The sequence below is a fragment of the Babylonia areolata genome, chromosome 6 (genome assembly GCF_041734735.1).
Source record: "Babylonia areolata isolate BAREFJ2019XMU chromosome 6, ASM4173473v1, whole genome shotgun sequence".
Lineage (NCBI taxonomy): Eukaryota > Metazoa > Mollusca > Gastropoda > Neogastropoda > Buccinidae > Babylonia > Babylonia areolata.
The window spans coordinates 37,478,410-37,503,029 of NC_134881.1; the positions used below are offsets into that span (position 1 = coordinate 37,478,410).

At 40.4% G+C, this 24,620-nt stretch overlaps 2 protein-coding genes across 8 annotated transcripts in view; one reads left to right on the forward strand and one right to left on the reverse strand.

The window, feature by feature from the left end:
• Positions 1–2,789, forward strand: part of LOC143282984 (uncharacterized) — a 37,020-nt gene extending 34,231 nt beyond the window's left edge. For all 6 annotated transcript variants that reach the window (XM_076588932.1, XM_076588934.1, XM_076588933.1 and 3 more), the window contains one exon: positions 1–2,789. This exon is cut by the window's left edge and continues 2,283 nt beyond it. The gene's annotated coding sequence lies outside the window, so the exon portion shown is untranslated.
• On the reverse strand, positions 2,031–24,614 carry LOC143282986 (solute carrier family 35 member F2-like). 2 transcript variants are annotated; one of them, XM_076588942.1, is made up of 9 exons: positions 24,434–24,613; positions 22,649–22,796; positions 21,944–22,050; positions 19,550–19,749; positions 17,789–17,954; positions 16,694–16,850; positions 13,059–13,114; positions 8,718–8,872; positions 2,031–7,803 (listed from the first exon to the last, which is right to left on the reverse strand). In XM_076588942.1, exons 2-9 carry the CDS (start codon positions 22,783–22,785, stop codon positions 7,597–7,599), a joined length of 1,185 nt encoding a protein of 394 aa, XP_076445057.1. In that variant the 5' UTR covers positions 22,786–22,796; positions 24,434–24,613; the 3' UTR covers positions 2,031–7,596. The 2 variants fall into 2 exon arrangements, with proteins under 2 accessions (XP_076445057.1, XP_076445058.1); XM_076588943.1 differs by lacking the exon at positions 21,944–22,050 and having other exon boundaries at positions 24,434–24,614.
• Between the last annotated feature and the right edge of the window lie 6 nt (positions 24,615–24,620).

Below are 24,620 nucleotides of genomic sequence, written 5' to 3' on the forward strand. Positions count from 1 at the left end.
TCAGAAAAAAAGTGTTGGCAATACAATTTCCAGAAAATAGTTGTGAACATAGTTTAAGAAAAAATTTCCCTCAACATAATTTCAGGAAATTAAACAACGGTCTTATAACATCATTTCTGGAAAACTACTCTGCACAGGATTTCAGGGAAAATGTTCTTTAACATTAAGTTGTTTTCTGGAAAATTATTCTTCGTGAAATAATTTCAGGAACACTGTTCTTAATGTCAGGGAAACTTTTTTTCCCACACAGTTTTTGGAGGGGAGAACAGAAAACAATTAACACAATTTTAGGAAGCCTGCCTTTTTTAGTTTCAAGTTTTTTAACATAACAAAATGACAGTGATATCGGCAGAATAACACCCATTAATTTTTAATTTGCCATGGTCCGACATTTCATTCCCACTCGGGCAAACTATTGCATTAGTGTCTGTATGTTGACTAGTGTATGCATTAATTGCTGTGTTTTGCTGCTGTTCTGTACATTCTGTTCTGTAAATGACAGATTTCTATTGGTTGCCTGCATATTGATCATAACATGATGGTGATATTTCTTTCAGCATATCAGAGAAAAACATTTTTTTTAAATAGAAAAGTTATATTAGGAAGTACAAATGAAGCAGTTTATTCAGTATCAGCTCAGTTTCAGGAAGAACATTATGCAGGTTAACATAGGATGCTCAGTTTCAGGAAGAACATTATACAGGTTAACCCTTTCACTGCCAGGGAAATAAAATTTAAGTGAAATCTATTTGCCAGGGTTTTATCACAAAAAAACGGGTATAAATTTTCAAAAAGTTAGGTGCTCTTTGTTATTGGAGAAAAACCCATAAAAATATATATTTTCTGAAAGGTAAATGAATAAAAAATACAAAACACATGATGTTTTCCGATCTTATATATTTTTAGTGACATACTGTTGTTTTGAAATCAGTGTTTTTCACCTAAGTCACCTTTTCAGCTTGTTCATTACAAACATTAGTCAGGTAATTTGCACTAAAATATATTTTCTGGACAAATGAATATCTGCACACACAAAATCATACTAGAACAACCACAGTTTAAAAAAAAAAAGAAAAAAAAAAGAAAAAGAGATAGATACACAATGCATTGTGACTTCTCCAAGTGATAATGTGGATGTGAGGCCATGCCCTCTCAGTCTCCATCCCCTCTCTCCCCCATCTTCACCCCTCTCACACGGTCACTTTATCCAGTTCTCATCAGACAGACGTTGGCTGAGTGCCAAGAAGATCACTCACAGTGTCCTGCTAATAATTCAGTCACTTTGTTGTCTGCTAGAACTGTAAAACCGGCATCACTCACTGATAGTTGTATCTTGGCCACTCTCTTGATTGCTCCCTTTCTATCCCTTTTCTATCAAATCGTCCTATAAATGTTCATCATGGTCTTCTTCGAATTTACGCTTCAATTCCTTCTGAGCATCAGCTAAAGAAAGCAATCTTGGTTGATTTAGTTCGCCACAATCGCATGTCATGAGCACAGCATCAGTCCAACATTTTGTTGAGCGAGCGAGAAGAGGAGCCAGGCAAACACTGCGGCCAGTAATCCAACCAAAACGTTCAAATAAAGGACTGCCTCATGGCGTTGATGGTGTTTCTAGCTATGAATAGAATCTAGAAAGATTCCCGAAGCTGAAGCTACCAGCTTTTTTGTCAACGAACTGAATGCAAAGCAGGGAAAAGTCAGAATATTTCAGTGACAAGTTATCTCGTCGTTGTGGCAGCAAAGCGTACATGCTTGCGATGACGGGTTATCTCGTCATATAGGCAGCCTTGGAGTTAACATAGGATTTTTTTCCTTTTTTTCCCCCCACAATCATGGTGTGTTTGGTAAAGATGGAGAGCATGTGTTAAAGAATGTTAGAGACTCCTGTTTGCTTTCCAGACAAATGGTTTGGTTACAGTTACACACTTGGGTCATCTCAAGAGTCATCTTCACTCCTTCAGTCAAATAGTATGTCAGTAATTTCTGTTTGAGTTGTGACTTTTTTTCATTGTTTTTTTTTCACTCTCTCTCTCTCTCTCTCCAGTTTTTGAATTATACAATCCATGGCTAGATGCTGTTCTCTTTATGCCCCCACCACCCTCTAATAATAGTGATTTAGAAAAGGTAAAACACAAACATATATAAAATAATCCAAAAAAACTATTTTAAATAAATAAATAAATTAAAGAATAATCTGTTTTGCAAAGTATTACCCATGTTAAGTTTTCAGTGTCGAAAAATTGAAAGGGTTCATCATCATCATAATTATTGTTATGCTAGTATGACAGTGTTCCAGAAAAATCTATTATGTTTAATAGTATGTACTGTATGACTAACAAGGTTATGCAAGAAGTTGTCTTTTGTCAATGATACAGAATTGTCTCCGCCAAACATGTGAGCACTACTTTTGGCATCAGGAGTTGTTCACTGTATACATATACATGTACTCCTTACAGTGTTAGATTTTGCTTCGTTACAGTGTTTATGTATTATGAATATGAAGATTGTGGTTGTAGTTTTATCACTTTCCCATTCTTAGTGACCTTATCAAAAATGCTGTGAGGCAGGAGTGGTGGTCATAATGTGTCACTTCCCAAGTGATGCTTGCTCTCTCACCTGGCTTCACTGGCATTTTTTCACTCTTCACCTTGTTAGAATTCTGTTTGAGATATTCCTGCCCATTTGCAGTTTGTATAAATGCACATTATTGAAGTTTTGCAATGGAACAATTGTATTTTGTATTGAAATGAACAATACAGAATGAATAAAATTGTTCAGAAATGTCATGTTTAGGTTTTTGTGTGTGACAAGGTATTACAGTGTGTCTTGGTGTGAAGGATTATGTAGAAGAAATCTTTGCACCATATTTTTTTAAATCTGTAACTGTGCATGTGGATTGTAAACCCAATTGTGGCCACATTACTTTTTCCTGTTATGTGTAAAAACACAAAGCAAGTGTGTCAACAAATTATATACATATATGCACACAACCATTACACACATCTTTACATACCATTCAGCTCACTTGTTTGCTCTCTAACACACATAAAGACAAAATGTTTTACATTCTGAAACAATTATAAACACCTAATATACATAGCATCTTCCAAATTTCAGCACCACACAGTTGAAAAAAAATCATTGCAGTTCAAAGGCAGTTCTCTATCAACTGGCCTGATTGGAAAAGGATATAATAGCAGATCATCTTTATCTTTTTTCGTTTTTTTTTTTATTTGTTGCTTATAGCTCAGCCTACCACACAGGGCCATATCAGAGCTGAAAAATCTGCAAATATTGGTTCCATAAGACTTGGCAACAGAAAATAAGAAAAGAAGGCACCAGCACAGTCGCATCCATGCCCATAAACCAATGAAATGCCTCTGATGTTGACAATAATTTCAATTTTTCATGAAAGGATTAAAAGAAAAAAGACCGAAAACATTATTCCAAATCATTAAAAAAATATATATATATATAATTACAGGCACACACAAAAAACTGCAAACAGGCACCTTAGACCTAATATGTTCTGTTCAAAAAAGAAAACAACATTACTGAGAAAAGACAAAAAATATTCAACACTGTCTTGGAAAAACTGATACAGATGAACAGACCTGCAAATCAGAAAATGAGAGGAAGAGAAGACAGAAATGGAAAAAACCTGAGTGAAACAGAGTGATAGGAAAGATGGGTTTCAAGCACAGAATTTCCAGGTGGTGGTACTGTTTTAACTAAAAGAGCTCCCAGTATTCCCATGGGTTAGCAGAATGACAGCAGAGGGATCACTTGACTGGACTGCATCCCAATAGTGGATGGGTCAAATCCCAACAGTCAGGTATGAAGAGCTGTGGGTTTTTTCTCCAAGTTCAATGTGTATGCAAACCTGCAGCAGTTGTAAGGTAATACCTTGAAGTCGTCTTCTGAGTAGTCAAATGCAAAAGATCAAAATTAATATACATGCTGAAGATCCTGTACTCCAAGCCACATATGGATGGATTACAGAAACATTTTTTTATGGGTTTGGAAAGAAAAAAAAGCTCAAAGGTCCCATGACCATTTACAACCAACAGGGCACTGAATTCACATATGCACCGTACCTGGTGCTTGGCATGGTAAGGTAGGGCCCATTCCCTTCTTTCCAGTGTATAAACATCTGTAACCAAAGTGAGCTCCCCATTCCCACCTAGACTGAGCAAGCAAAACTGGAGTAAAGCGTTTTGCCCAAGAACACAGCATCGTGCCAAAATGGGGCCTTGAACCCTGACCACTGCTGAACACTGGATCAGAAGTCCAATATCTAACCAGCTGCAACAGCGCTTCCTTTTTAAATTTATTGTTGCTTATGGTTATAGTCCAGCCAATTGCTCAGAACTGAAAACATTTCTGGTATCAGCCCCATAAAACATGAAATGAAGCAAACCATGAAAAGAAAACTTCAAAACTAGTCATACTCGGGCACATTAATGTAAGACATGAGCACAAGTATGTATGCACAACAGTCAACTGCTAAAAGCGGCATTACCATCTGTAAGTGGCAAGGTTAAACTGGTCACACATTTGAAAGCTCTCTCATGGCTCTCGGTGAACGCAAGTCACAGCCAACAAAAAAAGAAGGACATCAGTTAGCTTTTCTGTACCCTGGCCAGCTGTATATCATCATATGTTTGCAGTGAAAAAGCAAACTATTATTTTGGTATGACACAGTGGTACTCAAACCCAAAGAAATAATCAGAATGAAAACAAAAGGAATGTACCGGTACTGAAACAAAAAGCAAAACACAGAAATTATGGTTGTGTTTGAAAAACGAGATAACAAAAACAAATTAAAAATACCAATCAAATGTAACTTATGCAATTAGGAATTCTAAAAATTATCTGTACAGAGCTAAAAATTCTCACTGATTAATATTAGTTCATCTATGCATTACATGTTGTTGTTTTTTTATCTAAATAATTTGCAATTAACTAAAAATTCTGAGTGAGTATGATCCAAGCAATGCTAAATGTCATTTTTAGAAGTTAGAGGACAAACCTTTGAGAAATGGAATGTTGCAGAACTACAAGCATCACTAAAAGTATAAACGGTCTCACAAGATCATGAGTTTTAGTTTCAAGGAGGGTTTTTAGCCATATATACTGTACCACATCTGAAAATTTAATAAAATACATATGAAAATAGAGTGAATGAAAAGAGTTTATTCTCTGAGAGAAAATCTTTAAAAAAAAATTAAAAAAATTACCAGCATATTGACTTGATAACTCGATTTTGCACAACTGAACCAACTTGTGTGGCCTATAATTATCAGTGTGGTTTTCAAACAAATACAAGGCAGCAAAACGACACCAGTAACTCAGAAATAATGTACGTTTTCCAGTTCCACTGTTGCAGCTAACACCACCACTTTTCTTTATTAAGACTGCAGATATATTTCTATTTTTCAGCTTAACGCTTTAGAAACAAAAGGACACAGAAAAAATGTAGAAAATGGCAATCAACCTCAACTAAAAATTATGAATTTGTTTCAAATCTTATTCTTTAAGAAAAAAGTTTCAAATCCAGACACAAAATTCAGCAATAAGTTTTCATAATAAACATACACACTCCAAGCATGTAAAAATATAGCAATGATTCAGCACTTGGCCTTAAAAAAAACAACAACAATAAAATGAAATAAGCTAACATGACACTAAATTAGGTTAAAAACATGATGACAGAATCAAACTATTACTTTTTGCATTCCTTGTGCAGATGGTACACAAAAATAATTGTACAAACAGAACAAAGAATGGTGTTTCTGACTGCCCAGTATAGTCAAACTAGAACAGAATCATCAGTTACTTCTTTCATCACACAAATGTTTCTAATTCATCATCATTTAGACCAACACAACAGCTTTACTTTGTTCAAGTGTAAACTAGCTTAAAACATTCTGGTTTGGAAAAAAAGGGGAATAATAACAGCAATACCATACATTATATAACTACATCTGTTCCAGTGGCTCAAAATGTTTAAAATGCCATTCTCTTGTTATATCCTGGTTCTTGGTTTTCGCACAATGTAAAACAGTTCTGGAATGTTCCAATAAATAAAAAGAACAGGCCATCATCTGATCAGCGACTTGACAACATGACAACATTCATTGAAACAGTCACCAACAAAGAACAGAACATTGCAGCCTAAAACAGCATGGTGTATAGCAGTCATATACATGAACTGAAAGTCCCATTGTACTGGAAAATGAACATGGAAACTGTCACCTACAAAGCAGAAAAAGAAAATGCATTTTCAAAGCAGAGGAAGAGGGAGAAACAGGAAGATATTGTATTTTCAAAGCGGAGGAAGAGGGAGAAAATGTATTTTCAAAGCAGCGAAAGAGGGAGAAATGTATTTTCAAAGCAGAGGAAGTAAACAGTATATCTGAAAAGCAAAGAGAAAGAAAACAGTTTACTTTTGTTGGATGAGTGATCTTATAACCAAAATATCAGGTGCTACTCAACAGTTACATTCCTTTGTATTGCGGTTAAAAGTCAAGATAGATAAATGACTGGGATCACAACTTCTGGCTCCTGTTTCCCAATGGTTAAACATCAACAATGGGCATTTGTTGTTAACTGTATTAATCAACATATCTGTTGCCTCTTGTGGATTGATAAAGTGTTTTTGATATTGGTTTTGCTTGATTTTAGTCTCATAACAACAAAATCTGTGTGTGTGTGTGTGGTATGCAATAAAAATGACAAAATCTTAACATAAAAATCAGTTTGATGTACAGCTTTCTTTCTTCAGCAACAATATTCAGAAACAAAACATCAAACCCTTTATCATTTTCCATAAATAACCAGTTATTTCAGATCTCCATGGTATCACAGATGATGCCAAAGAGCTGGTAAAATGTTGCAAGCACTGCATTCTCTGGACAACACAATCCACTCACAACATAATGTACAGGGCAAGGGGTGTGTGTGTGTGTGTGTGTGTGTGTGTGTGTGTTAAACTATGTCAAGTATCTTCCTTTCTCAATCATGTGCTGAATATAACCCCAAAAACTGACCAGCCTTGTCACATGTTTATGCTGATAATAATATCCTACTCATAAAAATTGTTCAAAACTGACCAATCTCATTGTGACATGTTTACCATCACATTAAATTCATAACAATAATTTCAAAATTGACTGGTCTTACTGTCAGATGTTCATTGTTACGATGATTTCCCCTAAGTAATTTTTAAAAAAACCTGTCCAGTCTCTTTGTGACGTGCTTAATGCTACAGTAACTCCTTATTCAAGTTATTGGTAAATTCCCACTGTTAGAGTAACTTCCTATTCACTGGAAATAACATGCAGGATACATTCTTACACACACACATGCTGCTCTCTCTCTCTCTCTAGTCTCTCTTTCTCACACAAACACACACACACACACACACTCACACACAAATCTACACACACACACACACACACACACACACACACACAAACCCCCTACACACAGACCCCCTACACACACACTCACAAACACACACACACAAACCATGTACACGGAAGCAAAAAACACAAAAAAAACAAAAAAAACTACACACTGCAACACGAATCATCTGGGAGACTGCTGTTGTTGTGAAGAAAAGATGTGTGGTGGGTGTGCCTCTGACTGTGTCCCCTGTTGACATCCAGAGGCAGAGTCATGCTGTTGGTGTGTCGCTGTGTCGGCCTGCTGTTTGCCGTCACCCACTGGACGCACGGTGTACACAGCCACCCCCACCACCACCAGCGCAAAGGCCACAATGTACAGCACGTTGAACTGCACAACACACACACACACACACACACACACACACAGGACATGTTTGTATTCATACACGCACTGGTGCAAGTACTCGGATGAACACAGGCACGCACATATACTCTTATACACAAGAGGCACACAGGTGCATTTATACACACATGCACACAGGCACATGTGCTCATATGCACAGAGGCATATGTGCACACACAAACAGAAGTACACAGGCACATTTACACACACACACTCAGGCACATGTACACACACATAGGTGAATGTACTCATACATACGGGCGCATATACTCACGCATACAGGTGCATGTACACTCACCTGCACACATTCAGGCACATGCGCACACACACACAAAGTCACACACACACGCTCACACAAGCATACACAAACGCTTACACTCATGCACATACACACACATGCACACAGACACACACACACACTCATACTCAATGACACACACGAATATGCACATGATCACACCCACCATGCCAACCAATGCCAAAATAATACTAATAATAATACCTGTTGAACAAACTGTAAAGAACCAACAATGAAACCGTAATACACCTTCCCATGCTCTCAGTGTCAGCAGAACAGGGGAAACTGTAATGTATCCCCCCATGCTCTCAGCTGATAGCAGAAGAGGAAAAAAATACAATACACCCACAAACGCCCTTAACTGATAGTGGAAGAGGAAAAACTGTAATACTCTAACCCACACTCTCACCTGATAGTGGAAGAGGAAAAACTGTAATAATCTAACCCACACTCTCACCTGATTGTGGAAGAGGAAAAACTGGAATAATCTAACCCACACTCTCACCTGATTGTGGAAGAGGAAAAACTGTAATACTCTAACCCACACTCTCACCTGATTGTGGAAGAGGAAAAACTGTAATACTCTAACCCACACTCTCACCTGATTGTGGAAGAGGAAAAGGCCAAAGAGGAGAGCGTAGAAGTCAGCCGAGAGGATGGAGATGTTGATTGTGGTGGCGCTGGTCTGCTGAATGGCCAGACTCATGAAGCTATAGATCAGGAACAGACACACCACGTAACCCAGCCAGGGCCCCCCTGTAGTAACACAACAGACCTTGTAACCCAGCAACAGCTCCCCTGTAGTAACACAACACACGACGTAACCCAACCAGGGGCCCCCTGAAGTAACACAACACACCATGTAACCCAGCCAGGGCCCCCCTGTAGTAACACAACACACCATGTAACCCAGCCAGGGCCCCCCTGTAGTAACACAACACACCATGTAACCCAGCCAGGGCCCCCCTGTAGTAACACAACACACCATGTAACCCAGCCAGGGGCCCCCTGTAGTAACACAACACACCATGTAACCCAGCCAGGGCCCCCCTGTAGTAGCACAACACACCATGTAACCCAACCAGGGCCCCCTGCAGTAACACAACACACCACTAACCCAGCAAGGGCCCACCTGCAGTAACACAACAGACCTTCTAACCCAGTAAGGGCCCCCCTGTAGTAACACAACACACCATGTAACCCAGCAAGGGCCCCCTGTAGTAGCACAACAGACAACGTGTAACCTACTCAATATCGTACAGTAGTCGATTTTGGTATGTTAGCTAGGTTTTGGGCAGAAAGACAAAATCGGAGTGGCTCACAAATGGCGGAATGAACACAGTGTAAAAAATTTTCAAGCAGATATTAAATCAGGTATACTATGTTTATTTTTAGGTGTATTGATAAAAGATTAACATAGTTAATTGCAGAATTAAAGAATTAAATGATCCTTTGGGATAAAAAAAAAAACAATAACAAAATGTTCAGAACATAATACTTTTCTTGTTTAATTAAAATTATTTGAAACTAGATCTGGCACCAATAGATGGGGACATTTTGTTTCTGTTTCCTCACGGTTTTTTTTTATTTTGTTAATTGGCATTAGTGCAGTGGAAAAACTAAGGATTCACAGCCTGTTGGAGGTGTTTTGCTGCAGCTAGAGCCATTTGTTGATATTCTAGGGTCTGGTATTATTGTGGGCTGTTTAGGTATGTGTTTCAATAAGTAAAAGTGGTTGAAGCAAACCTTGCTCAAAACTCTGAATTCAGTACTATTGAACTTGAAGGCAATTAACAGATTTTTGTTAGTAATAATTATATTGTTCTCATCATGGTCAATGATGACTGGGATTGCGTGATGTTTAATGTTTTTGTTTTTGTTATGGATGATTGAATGGTTAATTGACTTGTGTGGTTGAAGAATTCGGTTGTACTACAGAATTGCTTCACAAAGGTTTTGTGTGGTTGGATGTAAAATTATTGTCTGGTAGGTGCAGTGTTCCATAAATTACGAGAGATGGTGTTATTGTTGTTAGTAGAGGTGAAGCTTAGTTGTAATCTGTTTGAAAATGGCTGGGCTGTCTCTGTCACGATATGAATTGGGAGGTGTCTCCGAATTCTGAGTCATGGCACAATGGCTTGATGGGATAAGCTTTAATCTTTCTTTTATTAATTCAATAAAAAAAAAACGTACAAAAGAATTATCTTTTCCCACTCCGTTCAAAGCGTGCATTGATGTTTATGGTGTACCCATTCCATGGGACATAAATTGCACTCTAGAAGAAGAAAAGAATCATAATTAGTCTTTGTAGAAGTATGAGGGCAAGCGTTAAAATTATCTCTCATAGTCACTGGAATCATAACTGTTAAAAGCTGCACAATATGCCTGCAGAGTATGTGATTGTAATAGTGTTTGTTGTTTAAACTGAATGTTATGATTAGATGTATATGTTGTGAGTATTGATTCAAGGTAATTCTGTTTTTGTTGCAATGTTGAGGTTGTGAAGTTGTAATTTTGAAGAGATTGTCTTATGTACTGTATGTCTAATTGTTACGTAAAACTAAAACTTTGTTTTGAATGTAATAATATTTTATTGTGATGGTGTAGGTTAAGTAAAACATTGTTCTGTGTGTGTGTTGGTTACAGTGTCTGCGCTCTCACGTTCACAACTGTCTTCACCGTCATCACTTCCTGTCCTTTGGTTGTTTTTTGTCCTCCGTCCAATTCGTAAAATGTAGCCAAGAGTTTTCATATAAAGAGTAAGAATAATATCTACCTGTAATCTTTTATTTACGTTGTGTCAAAAGAAAGAAGAAGAATAGTTGAAATAAAATTACAAAAAATTCAAATCTCTTTTTTTCTTTTTTTTTGTCTGACTAATTGAGCGAGATATCGTTATCTTTGATCAATGTGAACTCGGCGAAAACTCTCTTCACACATGATTTTGGGTGGTGGGGGTTACAAACGTAACCCAGTCAGGGCCCCCCTACAACACACAGTCATAGATCGTGAACAGACACACCATGTAACCCATCCAGAGACCTCCTTTAGTAACACAGTCACAGATCAGGACCAGACACACCTGGTAACCCAACCAGGGCCCCCAGGCAGCAGCAACACGCAGACCATGTAACCCACCAACACACAGTCATTCATCAGGAATGCAATCATGGGGAAATTAACTCCAAAAATGCCAATACAGAAATCCATATAAAACTGAAATACTCCAATCCACATTACCCAGCCTTGGCCCCCCTGCAATACACCATCATCAACCAGGAACATGCAAATCATGTAACCCAGCCAGGGCCCAACACAAAGGATCAGAAACAAACCACATAACCTTGCCAGGCCCCCTCCCCTCTAACACAGTCAGGTATCAGGAACAGACAAATCACATAACCCAGCCAGGGCCTCACTGCAACACAGTCATAGTGTTGCATCGCATTGTGTTGTGCTGTTTTGCAGTGTGTTGTGTTGTGCTGTTTTGCATCATGTTGTGTTGTGCTGTTTTGTATCGTGTTGTGTTGTGCTGTTTTGTATCGTATTGTGTTGTGCTGCTTTGCATTGTGTTGTGTTGTGCTGTTTTGCATCATGTTGTGTTGTGCTGCTTTGCATTGTGTTGTGTTGTGCTGTTTTGTATCGTGTTGTGTTGTGCTGTTTTGTATCGTGTTGTGTTGTGCTGTTTTGCAGTGTGTTGTGTTGTGCTGTTTTGCATTGTGTTGTGTTGTGCTGTTTTGTATCATGTTGTGTTGTGCTGCTTTGCATTGTGTTGTGTTGTGCTGTTTTGTATCGTATTGTGTGCTGCTTTGCATTGTGTTGTGTTGTGCTGTTTTGTATCGTATTGTGTTGTGCTGTTTTGCATCGTGTTGTGTTGTGCTGTTTTGCAGTGTGTTGTGTTGTGCTGTTTTGCATCATGTTGTGTTGTGCTGCTTTGCATTGTGTTGTGTTGTGCTGTTTTGTATCGTATTGTGTTGTGCTGCTTTGCATTGTGTTGTGTTGTGCTGTTTTGTATCGTATTGTGTTGTGTTGTGCTGTTTTGTGTCGTATTGTGTTGTGCTGCTTTGCATCATGTTGTGTTGTGCTGTATTGCATTGTGTTGTGTTGTGCTGCTTTGCATCCTGTTGTGTTGTGCTGCTTTGCATCATGTTGTGTTGTGCTGTTTTGCATCTTGTGTTGTGCTGCTTTGTATCATGTTGTGTTGTGCTGTAATGCATCGTGTTGTGTTGTGCTGCTTTGCATCATGTTGTGTTGTGCTGCTTTGCATCATGTTGTGTTGTGCTGTTTTGCATCTTGTGTTGTGCTGCTTTGTATCATGTTGTGTTGTGCTGTAATGCATCGTGTTGTGTTGTGCTGTTTTGCATCATGTTGTGTTGTGCTGCTTTGCATTGTGTTGTGTTGTGCTGTTTTGTGGTGTGTTGTGTTGTGCTGCTTTGTATCATGTTGTGTTGTGCTGTAATGCATCGTGTTGTGTTGTGCTGTTTTGCATCATGTTGTGTTGTGCTGTTTTGCATCATGTTGTGTTGTGCTGCTTTGCATTGTGTTGTGTTGTGCTGCTTTGCATCATGCTGTGTTGTGCTGTAATGCATAGTGTTGTGTTGTGCTGTTTTGCATCATGTTGTGTTGTGCTGTTTTGCATCATGTTGTGTTGTGCTGCTTTGCATTGTGTTGTGTTGTGCTGTTTTGTGGTGTGTTGTGTTGTGCTGTTTTGCATCATGTTGTGTTGTAATGTATTACATCGTGTTGTGTTGTGCTGCTTTGCTCATGTTGTGCTTTGCATCGTGTTGTGTTTGCATTGTGTTGTGTTGTGCTGTTTTGTGGTGTGTTGTGTTGTGCTGTTTTGCATCATGTTGTGTTGTAATGTATTACATCGTGTTGTGTTGTGCTGCTTTGCATCATGTTGTGTTGTGCTGCTTTGCATTGCGCTGTCTTGTATACTTACATATTTTAAATGATGACAAGTCGAGGCTTTCAACTTCATTCCTTTCCAATAAAATCCTGTAATGGACAGAACACAGTCAGTGATAAAATGCATAATCATAACATTAAGTTTCAAACAGCTTACAAAACAAAACATGCTCCCTTGTATCATCTCTCACACAAACATATGCATGTACAGATGCACGCACATATACATATAGTGACCCATGAACACAGAAACGTGCAAGCCTAAACACACACACACACACACACACACACACACACACATGGACACTACTGAGGGCATAATAAACATAAAGCTGTATAAGCTGAATTTTTCAGTCCTCAATACAAAACTCACTTCCTAGTTGGGCATATCACAACTAGGCCACCACCCCACTGGCTGTTAACACATCCACTCACAGCTGCTGACCCCTAACACATCCACTCACATTTGCAGACCCCTAACACAATCCACTCACAGCTGTAGACCCCAAACACAAACACTGACAGCTGCAGACCTCTAACACAAACACTGACAGCTGCAGACCCCTAACACAAACACTCACAGCTGAACACAAACACTCATAGCTGAACACAAACACTTCCAGCTGCAGACCCCTAACACAAACACCCCAAACACAAACACTTCCAGCTGCAGAGCCCTAACACAAACACTTCCAGCTGCAGAGCCCTAACACAAACACCCCAAACACAAACGCTTCCAGCTGCAGAGCCCTAACACAAACACCCCTAACACAAACGCTTCCAGCTGCAGAGCCCTAACACAAACACCCCTAACACAAACGCTTCCAGCTGCAGAGCCCTAACACAAACACCCCAAACACAAACACTTCCAGCTGCAGGCCACAAACACACCCAACTGCTGACCACTTACACTAACAGCTGCTGACCACTAACATTAACACTCACAGCTGCTGACCACTAACACATACACTCACAGGTGCTGACCACTAACATTAACACTCACAGCTGCTGACCACTAACACATACACTCACAGGTGCAGGCCACTAAAAAATACTCAAACTGCAGACCACTCCCAACTTCAGACTCCTAACACTCCTAACTTCAGACCTCTAATATAAACACTCCCAACTTCAGACCCCTAATACTCCTAACTTCAGACCTCTAATATAAACACTCCCAACTTCAGACCCCTAATACTCCTAACTTCAGACCCCTAATATAAACACTCCCAACTTCAGACCCCTAACACTCCTAACTTCAGACCCCTAACACTCCTAACTTCAGACCCCTAACACCCCTAACTTCAGACCCCTAATATAAACACTCCCAATTTCAGACCCCTAACACTCCTAACTTCAGACCCCTAACACTCCTAACTTCAGACCCCTAATATAAACACTCCCAACTTCAGACCCCTAACACTCCTAAGCTGCAAACCCCTAACACACCTTCAGACCCCTAACACAAACACTCCTAACTTCAGACCCCTAATATAAACACTCCCAACTTCAGACCCCTAACACAAACACTCCCAACTTAAGACCACTAACACTCATAGCTGCAGACACCTAACACTAAAACTCCCAACTCCAGATCCCTAACACTCACAACTACAGACCCCTAACACTCCCAACTACAGACCCCTAACACTCAACTACAGACCCCTAACACTCACAACTTCAGACCCCTAACACTAACACTCACAGCTGCAGACCCCTAACACACCTTCAGACCCCTAACACAAACACTCCCAACTTTAGACCCCTAACACTGCCAACTTTAGACCCCTAACACTGCCAACTTTAGACCCCTAAATCAAACACTGCCAACTTTAGACCCCTAACACAAACACTGCCAACTTTAGACCCCTAACACTGCCAACTTTAGACCCCTAACACAAACACTGCCAACTTTAGACCCCTAACACAAACACTGCCAACTTTAGACCCCTAACACTGCCAACTTTAGACCCCTAACACAGACACTCCCAATTTTAGACCCCTAACACTCCCAACTTTAGACTCCTAACACAAACACTCCCAACTTTAGACCCCTAACACAAACACTGCCAACTTTAGACCCCTAACACTGCCAACTTTAGACCCCTAACACAAACACTGCCAACTTTAGACCCCTAACACAAACACTGCCAACTTTAGACCCCTAACACAAACACTCCCAACTTTAGACCCCTAACACTGCCAACTTTAGACCCCTAACACAAACACTCCCAACTTTAGACCCCTAACACAAACACTGCCAACTTTAGACCCCTAACACTGCCAACTTTAGACCCCTAACACTGCCAACTTTAGACCCCTAACACAGACACTCCCAACTTTAGACCCCTAACACTCCCAACTTTAGACTCCTAACACAAACACTCCCAACTTTAGACCCCTAACACAAACATTGCCAACTTTAGACCCCTAACACTGCCAACTTTAGACCCCTAACACTCCCAACTTTAGACCCCTAACACTCCCAACTTTAGACCCCTAACACAAACACTCCCAACTTTAGACCCCTACTCCCAACTTTAGACTCCTAACACAAACACTCCCAACTTTAGACCCCTAACACAAACACTCACAACTTTAGACCCCTAATACAAACTCTCCCAACTTTAGACCCCAAACACTCCCAACTTTAGACCCCTAACACAAACACTCCCAACTTTAGACCCATAACACTGCCAACTTTAGACCCCTAACACAAACACTCCCAACTTTAGACCCCTAACACTGCCAACTTTAGACCCCTAACACAAACACTGCCAACTTTAGACCCCTAACACTGCCAACTTTAGACCCCTAACACAAACACTGCCAACTTTAGACCCCTACCACAAACACTCACAACTTTAGACCCCTAATACAAACTCTCCCAACTTTAGACCCCTAATACAAACTCTCCCAACTTTAGACCCCTAACACAAACACTCCCAACTTTAGACCCCTAACACAAACACTCCCAACTTTAGACCCCTAACACTGCCAACTTTAGACCCCTAACACAAACACTCCCAACTTTAGACCCCTAACACAAACACTGCCAACTTTAGACCCCTAACACTGCCAACTTTAGACCCCTAACACAAACACTGCCAACTTTAGACCCCTAACACTGCCAACTTTAGACCCCTAACACAAACACTGCCAACTTTAGACCCCTAACACTGCCAACTTTAGACCCCTAACACAAACACTCCCAACTTTAGACCCCTAACACTAACAGCTGCAGACCCCTAACACTCACAGCTGCAGACCCCTAACACTCACAGCTGCAGACCCCTAACACAACCATTCACAGCTGCAGACCCCTAACACAACCATTCACAGCTGCAGACCCCTAACACTCACAGCTACAGACCCCTAACACAACCATTCACAGCTGCAGACTCCTAACACAACCATTTACAGCTGCAGACCCCTAACACAACCATTCACAGCTGTAGACCCCTAACACTCACAGCTGCAGACCCCTAACACAACCATTCACAGCTGCAGACCCCTAACACTCACAGCTGCAGACCCCTAACACTCACAGCTGCAGACCCCTAACACTCACAGCTGCAGACCCCTAACACAACCATTCACAGCTGCAGACCCCTAACACTCACAGCTGCAGACCCCTAACACTCACAGCTGCAGACCCCTAACACTCACAGCTGCAGACCACTGAAGAAGCTGCCGAAGAGTCCCACCATGCCCAGGAAGTCGGAGCGGGGGTACTTCTTCACCACAAACTCCTGGCCCACGTTGGACACTCCATACAGAATGGCCCCCGTGATGACCAGCACGTCACCCAGCGCTCTGTTGCTGCCTGCAAGGCATACACACACACATATGCCTGACATCACCGAGTCGGTGTCCTGGTTTACATCACTGTGTGTGCGCTTCAGTCCTCTAGCTCTTGTCAGTGGGGAGGTGCTGGAGGCTCTTTCAGTATGCTGTGTTTGTAGATTTGAAATGCGTTTGCTGATTCTTTCGGTGTTTACATTGCAATGTATGGAGTGAATGTGTGAAACAATGTCAGCAATGCTTTTACATTTGTGTCTTCATCACATATTCAACATGTTTTTCCCAACCAGTGTTACATTGTTGAGTGCTTGTCTATGTTTTGATAACACATGTAGCCTGATTTCTCTCATTTGAGATAATAAAGTTATTCTTCCCTTATTTTATCTAATAAATAGTACACACACCTTCTGGAAATTCTGTGTTCGAAATTTCTTCTTTTCTATCATTCTCTCTGTTTCTGGCTTCATCCTTTTCTTTCTGTTGTCTCTTCCTTTCTTATTTTATGCATTGCTGGTCCATTCAACTTTTTTTTTCCAGAAATCCTTTCATTTTTTTCTTCTTCTGGACTTGATAATTGGGAATTCATACTGTGTTGGGCTCTTTTTTAAGCCTTGGTGTGTGATGTACCTGTAGGCAATCTTTGTTTTTGTGTACTATTACTATACATGATTTTATGAATCATGTCCAATTATGTTGATGTTCAGGTTTGTTTGTTTAATCCTCTCATGAAAAACTGATGGAATGGTCAGTGTCAGAGGCGTGTCCTTATTCATATGCATCAATGTGACTGTACTGATGCCTAGTACTTGTGCTTAATTCAATTTTCCATTTTGTTGTTGTTGTTGTTGTTGTTGTTGTTGATCATTTGGGGATTTGGGTGGTTTTTATCTTATTTTGTTTTCTCAGGTTTTAACGGAAAAAGTGCTGAATCTATGCATCTTTTACTCTTCACACACTGACCTCCATCTTTGTCCTGGTTCCTCCCAGACAGGACGTCGGCCACCACCAGCCCTGCCAGCCCCACCAGACTGACGCCCACGCCCAACAGGTGTGTCCAGGTGTACAGCGCCTTCAGCAGCCACCACGACAGTACCAGCACCACTGCAATGCTGCAGCAGTCCAGCACCTGAGGCACACAGTGTGTCAGCCATAGTCAGCAGGATGGGCGCAACTCAGTCATCACAGCACTTCCGTGTGGAGTGATGGCCTAGTGGTGACACATCCACCAAAAAAGTGTTCGGTGGGTTATGGAAACAAGAACATACCCAGCATGCACACCCCTGAAAATGGAGTATGGCTGCCTACATGGTGGCGTAAATAAACAAAACGGTCATACATTTAAAATTTTAAATGTTACACGTTTGTCTGAGTCTGTATGTGTGCGTGCCTGAAATCTGATTGAATGACACAGGAAATGAATAATGAGCATCCAATGGCACCCATTAGTCAGCTCTACCGAGGTAGGTAGCCTGTTGTGTAAATGACCTCGTGTTTGTAAAGTGCTTAGAGCTTGGACTCCGACTGAAGATAGGCGCTATATAAGTATCCATATCAATCAACTAACCCAGAGAATATGAGTGCACAGGTTGGAATCCCACACTCACCAGTATCTTCTCCTGCTCCACTAGACCTTGAGTGGTGGTTGGGATGCTTGTCATTCGGATGAGATGATAAACCGAGTATAAAACGTCCAAAAGAGCATGTCAATGAGAAAGCTATCCCTGACAAAATTCTTTAGAAAAAATCCACTTTGACAGTAAAACAAATACACTTTCAGACAGAAAAAACAGTGGCAACTCTCTCCCTGTGGAGAGCAGTCTGATTTCACACAGAGAAATCTGTTGTGACAAAAAAGTAATAAATTAAATAAAATACAACAGAATACAATACAAAACAATACTATCTATCTGAAGGTCTCCAGGGTTTGAAGGTTGGACTTCACCATGCAAAAGTAACAGGAGAAAACTACTTGCTAAACTTCCTGTGAAAGTAGTTTTTGAAAATTCATACGAAATGATGACAAAGCAAGGATTCTATGCAACACAACGTGCAGCACTGACTGTTGCAGTCAAAACTGCTTGGTCCAGGGGCAGCAACTCAGCAGATTTTGCTCAGTCAGAAATCTTTTGAGGAAAGAGATTTTATCCAATCTCCCAGATCGACAGATGAGCAGACATGCTTAGTGCCTGAATCCCCTTTGTGTGTACATATGCAAAAGATGAAATGTGCACTTCAAAGATCCCATGTCAGTGTTCACTGTGTCATGGAAACAAGAACATATCCAGTATGTGCACCCCCAAATATGGAGTATGGCCACCAAACAGTAATGCATGTAAAATCTTGCTTGTACATGGAGGGAATATCCACCCACAAACGCAGAAGAATCACTGACCCAATTCTTGTCATGTATTAGGTCTGGATTTAAACAAAATCAGCTTTGAGCTGTGTATCACAAACAATAGTAGCGTTAACAAAATCAACATAGCATTGTTTGCAAAAGAACAAACTTCCAAACAAATGTACCAAGCTCAAGATCATTGTTTCAGCATCTCTGTGCAGAACACAATCAAGCACATATCCAAGATATCAAAATATTCTGAAACAAGACATGTAAAAACATGTTTCAGCCAATTGCTGTTTAAAAAAAAAAAAGAAAGAAAGAAAGCAGAAAAGTAGGGGTAAAGAGTAGGATTGTGTGGGGAGGGGAGTGAGTCTTCCCACCTGCACGCTAGTGACACTGGTGTAGGCGTACGCCTTGACGACCAGGTAATTTGCCTCCACATCAATCAGTGCCAGAATGGCATACTTCCAGCCATCCTGTCGCAGCATGACGCCCAGGTGGCGCTCCTCTGGCTGGTGACGACAGGCCAGCATCACCGTGTACACCACACACAGCAGGCAGTAGTTCAGGAAGCTCTGAGCTGTATGTGCAACAAACCGTACCAAGGCTCAAAGAAAACTCAAGACTCAAATGGTTCAATGTGTTTCAGCTGTGAGCATACATACACCTGGGGGAAGTGAGGAGGGGGTAGAGGGGAAACATTTCTGACATAATTAAGTAATCTCTCATCTTGGTAATCTGTTGTGTCCAACAATGACATCTATGCACTTCTCATTCTTGTTTGGCGTGGACTAGCATATGGCTGTGGAGTCCCAGCTTGGATCCGCATGGGCGTCTGCAGTGAGGGCAGGGAAACTATCTGGGTACTCTGGGCATTGCTACCGCTTCCGCCTTCCTCTTCTCGCATACCTAAGTGATGCTGCTGGAACTACAACTTCCAGTGGTCACCTCCACCTGTTGCTTCACCCCTTCCCCATCACCACAGGGCTGTGAAGATGGAATGAGAGATAAGACAGCACATAGAAACCTGTGTGGGAAATGTTTATAGTGGGAAAGTCAATGCACAGGGGCAGTACCACTCTCTTGGCCTAGAAGGTCAGATTCCAGTAATACAAAAGAGAGCTGTCATGACCAAGGACTCCTTCAGCTGCAGTAGATGACCACAATGCCTGCAATGTCTCACCATGCCTTAAGCGCATTTATGTGACATCATTACTTTAAACACTGAATAAATGAAATACATTTCATCTGGTTCCATATTGTATATATACATATATATATAATGCGGTTTCTGAACTCATGCTCACCTGCAAGGAAGATGCATTTCAAGTCGCTGTTGAGTAACTAGCATTATTTCAGCCCATTACACATGATCATGTGGGTTTCTGACAACATGAAATTGTTGCAACCATGTGGGAATGTCAGTGCTTCAGATCAAACAACCATGTGGGAATGTCAGTGCTTCAGATCAAACAACCATGTGGGAATGTCAGTGCTTCAGATCAAACAACCATGTGGGAATGTCAGTGCTTCAGATCAAACAACCATGTGGGAATGTCAGTGCTTCAGATCAAACAACCATGTGGGAATGTCAGTGCTTCAGATCAAACAACCATGTGGGAATGTCAGTGCTTCAGATCAAACAAACAAACAAAACAAAACAAAAAACTCTCCATAATCTTGTGAAAATAAGTGCTAAAAGTTTCCAAAGTGTGTGACCCTCACTACTGGGCACAAACCAGTAAAACGACAAGCATGGGTGTGACAGTGAAGAGACAAACAATCCAAACAAAATCAGATGGCAACGTTCCCCTGACAATGGAGCATGACTGCCCACACAGTGGGGGTAAAAATGATCAAACACATCAAGGTCCACTCATGTGTACAACTGAACATGGGAGTTGCACCCCACAAACGAAGAAAAGAAGATGGCAACATTTGCAACAGAACAAACCTCTCAGCAATACACCAAGTTCATGGAGCAACAAACAAAAAGGCCACTTATAAACCTATTAACTTTTCTTCTTCATTTTCTTTATGTGTCTTGTCTACCCATGAAATCCATCAAATGAAGCTTCAAAACCAGCTAAAGAAAACAAATTCTGACATCTTAAGATAAACCAAGGTGACCTCACGATAAATATGCCAGTGTGACAGAAAAAGCAGCAACAGATAATTCCTATAAAAAGTGTGTGTGTGTGTGTGTGTGTGTGTGTGTGTGTGTGTCTACATGCATGTAATACTAGCTTATTAATGTATGCTACACACAAATGCTTATAAATGACCACAAGTGAGTGGACACATGTGTGAACAAATAACATAATAAAAGCATTCCCATCCAACCCACACTCATACCAAGCCAACCATGAGTCTGACACAACACTGACACAGGCTTCTTACAGGATTTTAATCACAGTATCTCAAAAGTTGTTTAAACCTTTCAAACACCAAATACCCAAAATTCAAAACCATTGGATCAGGAACCCACATGAAATGCAAGGCATTTTAAGAGCTGACTTATGCCCCTCGCATGAATCATTATCTGCTTCATAAAGAAGAACTTCAATTTCGGTTCAGGGTAAAATCTTTAAGCTCAGGTGGAATAGTTAGCTTCTAAGCTTTCTCACTGATAAACTGTAAAGTTTTTCGTCAGCAGCCAGCTGAAATTAAAAATCTTTACAAATATGGGTAAATTTTTCAAGACTTTTAAGGTCTTGAATTTTAAATGGCAAATTTTAATAGGCGTGTATGTGCCCTGTGATGAGACTACAGACCTGTTGGCGTCTGCACACCCTGCTGATGCAGCAAGCCGCTGAAGACAGCTGTTCCACACAGCAGCAGCGACACTGCCTGCCCCAGGACTAACGCCTTGAGGAAATCTCTGAAACACAAAGTTAACACTGCTCCAACACTAACGCTTTCAGAAAATCTCTGAAACATGAAGTCAACACTTCTCCAACACCAACGCCCTGAGAAAATATCTGAAATAAAGTCAACACTGCTCCAACTCTAATGCCTTCAGGAATTCTCTGAAACCCAAAGTCAGCACTTTCTCACTTTCAGGCTAGCTCTGACAATACAATAATTATTTCTACACTGGCTGCTGGTTTAAATCATTCTATCCCAAAACTATGGAATGCTGTCGCAGTATTGGTTAGGTGTTTGACTTCTGATCCAGTGTTTATCAATGATCAGGGTTTCAAGTCCCATTTTAGCATGGTGTTTATTCCTTGGGAGAGGCGTTTTACTCTGATTTTTCCTACATGCACGCACACACGCACAAATGCACGCAGACACACACGTGTGCACATACACGCATTTACACACACACACACACACACACACACACAAACACGCTCACACACACACACACACGCAGAAGAGTAAGTGGAGGGGAAGGCGGAAGCAGATCATATGAATGTATGGTAATGATGACGAATGATTATCACTGACATCAGAGCAGTCTTGCACCAGTTTACCTTGAGCACAACACCTTCTTGATGATGCGAAACCATTTCCCACTTCTGGACCTCCCAGACAGGGAGTCAGAGTTCTGGAGGGAGAGAGAGGCTTCCTCATCGTCAGAGTCTGGGCCAATGCGCTCGTAGCTGCTCATAGCTGCTCAGCCTGTCACAGTCACATAGGTTTGAAAAAAAAATCTTGTTCTCAAACTATACTTCAAAGAAAAATAAACTTATTTCAGTTCTAAATATTCACTTCTAAATACATGCTATGTTTACACACACACACACACACACACACACACACATATATATATATATATATATATATATATATATATATATACATATCATTCAAATGCAACTATGAACAAAAGAAAACATATCACATGATACAGGTAATCATCTTCACATTTTTAAGCTGAAACCAACTGAGTGACTCCCATTTGCGACCAGTTATGGAGACTGACCAAGTTTCACTTTCACTAAGTTTCAGTTTCAATTTATCAAGGAGGCGTCACTACATTCAGACAAATCCATATACTCTACACCACATCTGCTGTCAAGATGCCTGACAGGAGCATAACGTAACAGGCGAGTCAGGCCTTGAGTGCATACATTATTTGTGTACCTACTATAGTCTATGATAGGTACGCAAATATGCATGCATTTAGATTAGTGGATTAATTGTACAGTATTTTGTCAGAGGTCAACACTTATGTTGCAATGGGTTCTTTTTCAGTGTGCAAAGTGTGTGCTGCACATGGGATCATCCAAATTGCTAGAGAGTTTGATTTTCCGTTAAACTTGGGAGAAAGGGTGAAACAGAGATTTGAACCCAGACCCTCGTGAACACTGTATTGGCAGATAAGCATATTAACCATTCTGCCACCTTCCTCCAGTATACATATGTATACATGTATATATTGTATGTATGGACCAAAGTGTATGAATATCTATCTATCCTTAGTATATATATATATATATATAGAATAGAATATGTCTTTATTACCAAGTGTACCAGGGTCACAAGGAATATTGGGGGGGGGGGGGAGGGGTGTAGTACATAACAAGATACGAACATAAACTGAAAATCATACACAAACACAGATACAGTAGAAATTAGGATACATACAAGTGCATATCAATATAAAAACTTACACACACACACACACACACACACACACACACACACAAACACACAAGTTTGAACAAAAGCTGCATATTACATGTGGATAGGACTGATGACTAGATCATTCGGTATATAGTTGTTAGTTGCACAATTCTATTTATCACACTGGATTTGTTCAAGAGACAGGGAATTGACTGATTTGGGGGAAAAGCTATTGGTGAAGCGATTGGTTTTCGTCCTTATACTTCTGTACTGTCAACCTGAGGGGAGCATCTTGAAAATCCCAAAAGCTGGATGTGATTCATCCTGGCTGATTGATTTTGATATATATATATATATATATATATATATATATATATATATATATATATATATATGTGTGTGTGTGTGTGTGTGTGTGTGTGTGTGTGTGTGAGTGTGTGAGTACGTATTTGTGTATAATGTTATATATATACATGTATAAATCATTAACTGTACACATATTCTTTTAAAATCAACATTAACCGATTTTGAAAATGAAAACAATAAACACTATTGGAAGAGCAGGTGAATATAACAGTGTGTGTGTGTGTGTGTGTGTGTGTGTGTGTGTGTGTGTGTGCTGTACAGTATCCAGAAATTGTTCTGACTTCATCAGTTTCTCACTGTTATGGCTGTACTCTGCGTCATACCTTTGAAATATTGTGTTCTGAATCCCGTGGAAAGATACTGAGCAGCTCTTTCACTTTCCTCTGTCCATGCTTCACATGACACTGACTGAATTAATAACTGTCATCAGTTTCTGCAAATGCAGTCGTTTCATCCCGACTGCATGTTGTAATTAAAGAATTGTCAGCTGATTCAGTATGATGGTAATGC

Bases quoted from the DNA above. Each gene is read 5' to 3' on its own strand.
- LOC143282986 (XM_076588942.1), bottom strand. From the start codon at position 22,785: ATGAGCAGCTACGAGCGCATTGGCCCAGACTCTGACGATGAGGAAGCC. The intron at 22,051-22,648 runs GTAAACTGGTGC...TTTGTGTTTCAG, and splicing joins AAGAAGGTGTTGTGCTCAAG to AGATTTCCTCAAGGCGTTAG. The intron at 19,750-21,943 runs GTCTGTAGTCTC...TTGCACATACAG, and splicing joins GGGTGTGCAGACGCCAACAG to CTCAGAGCTTCCTGAACTAC.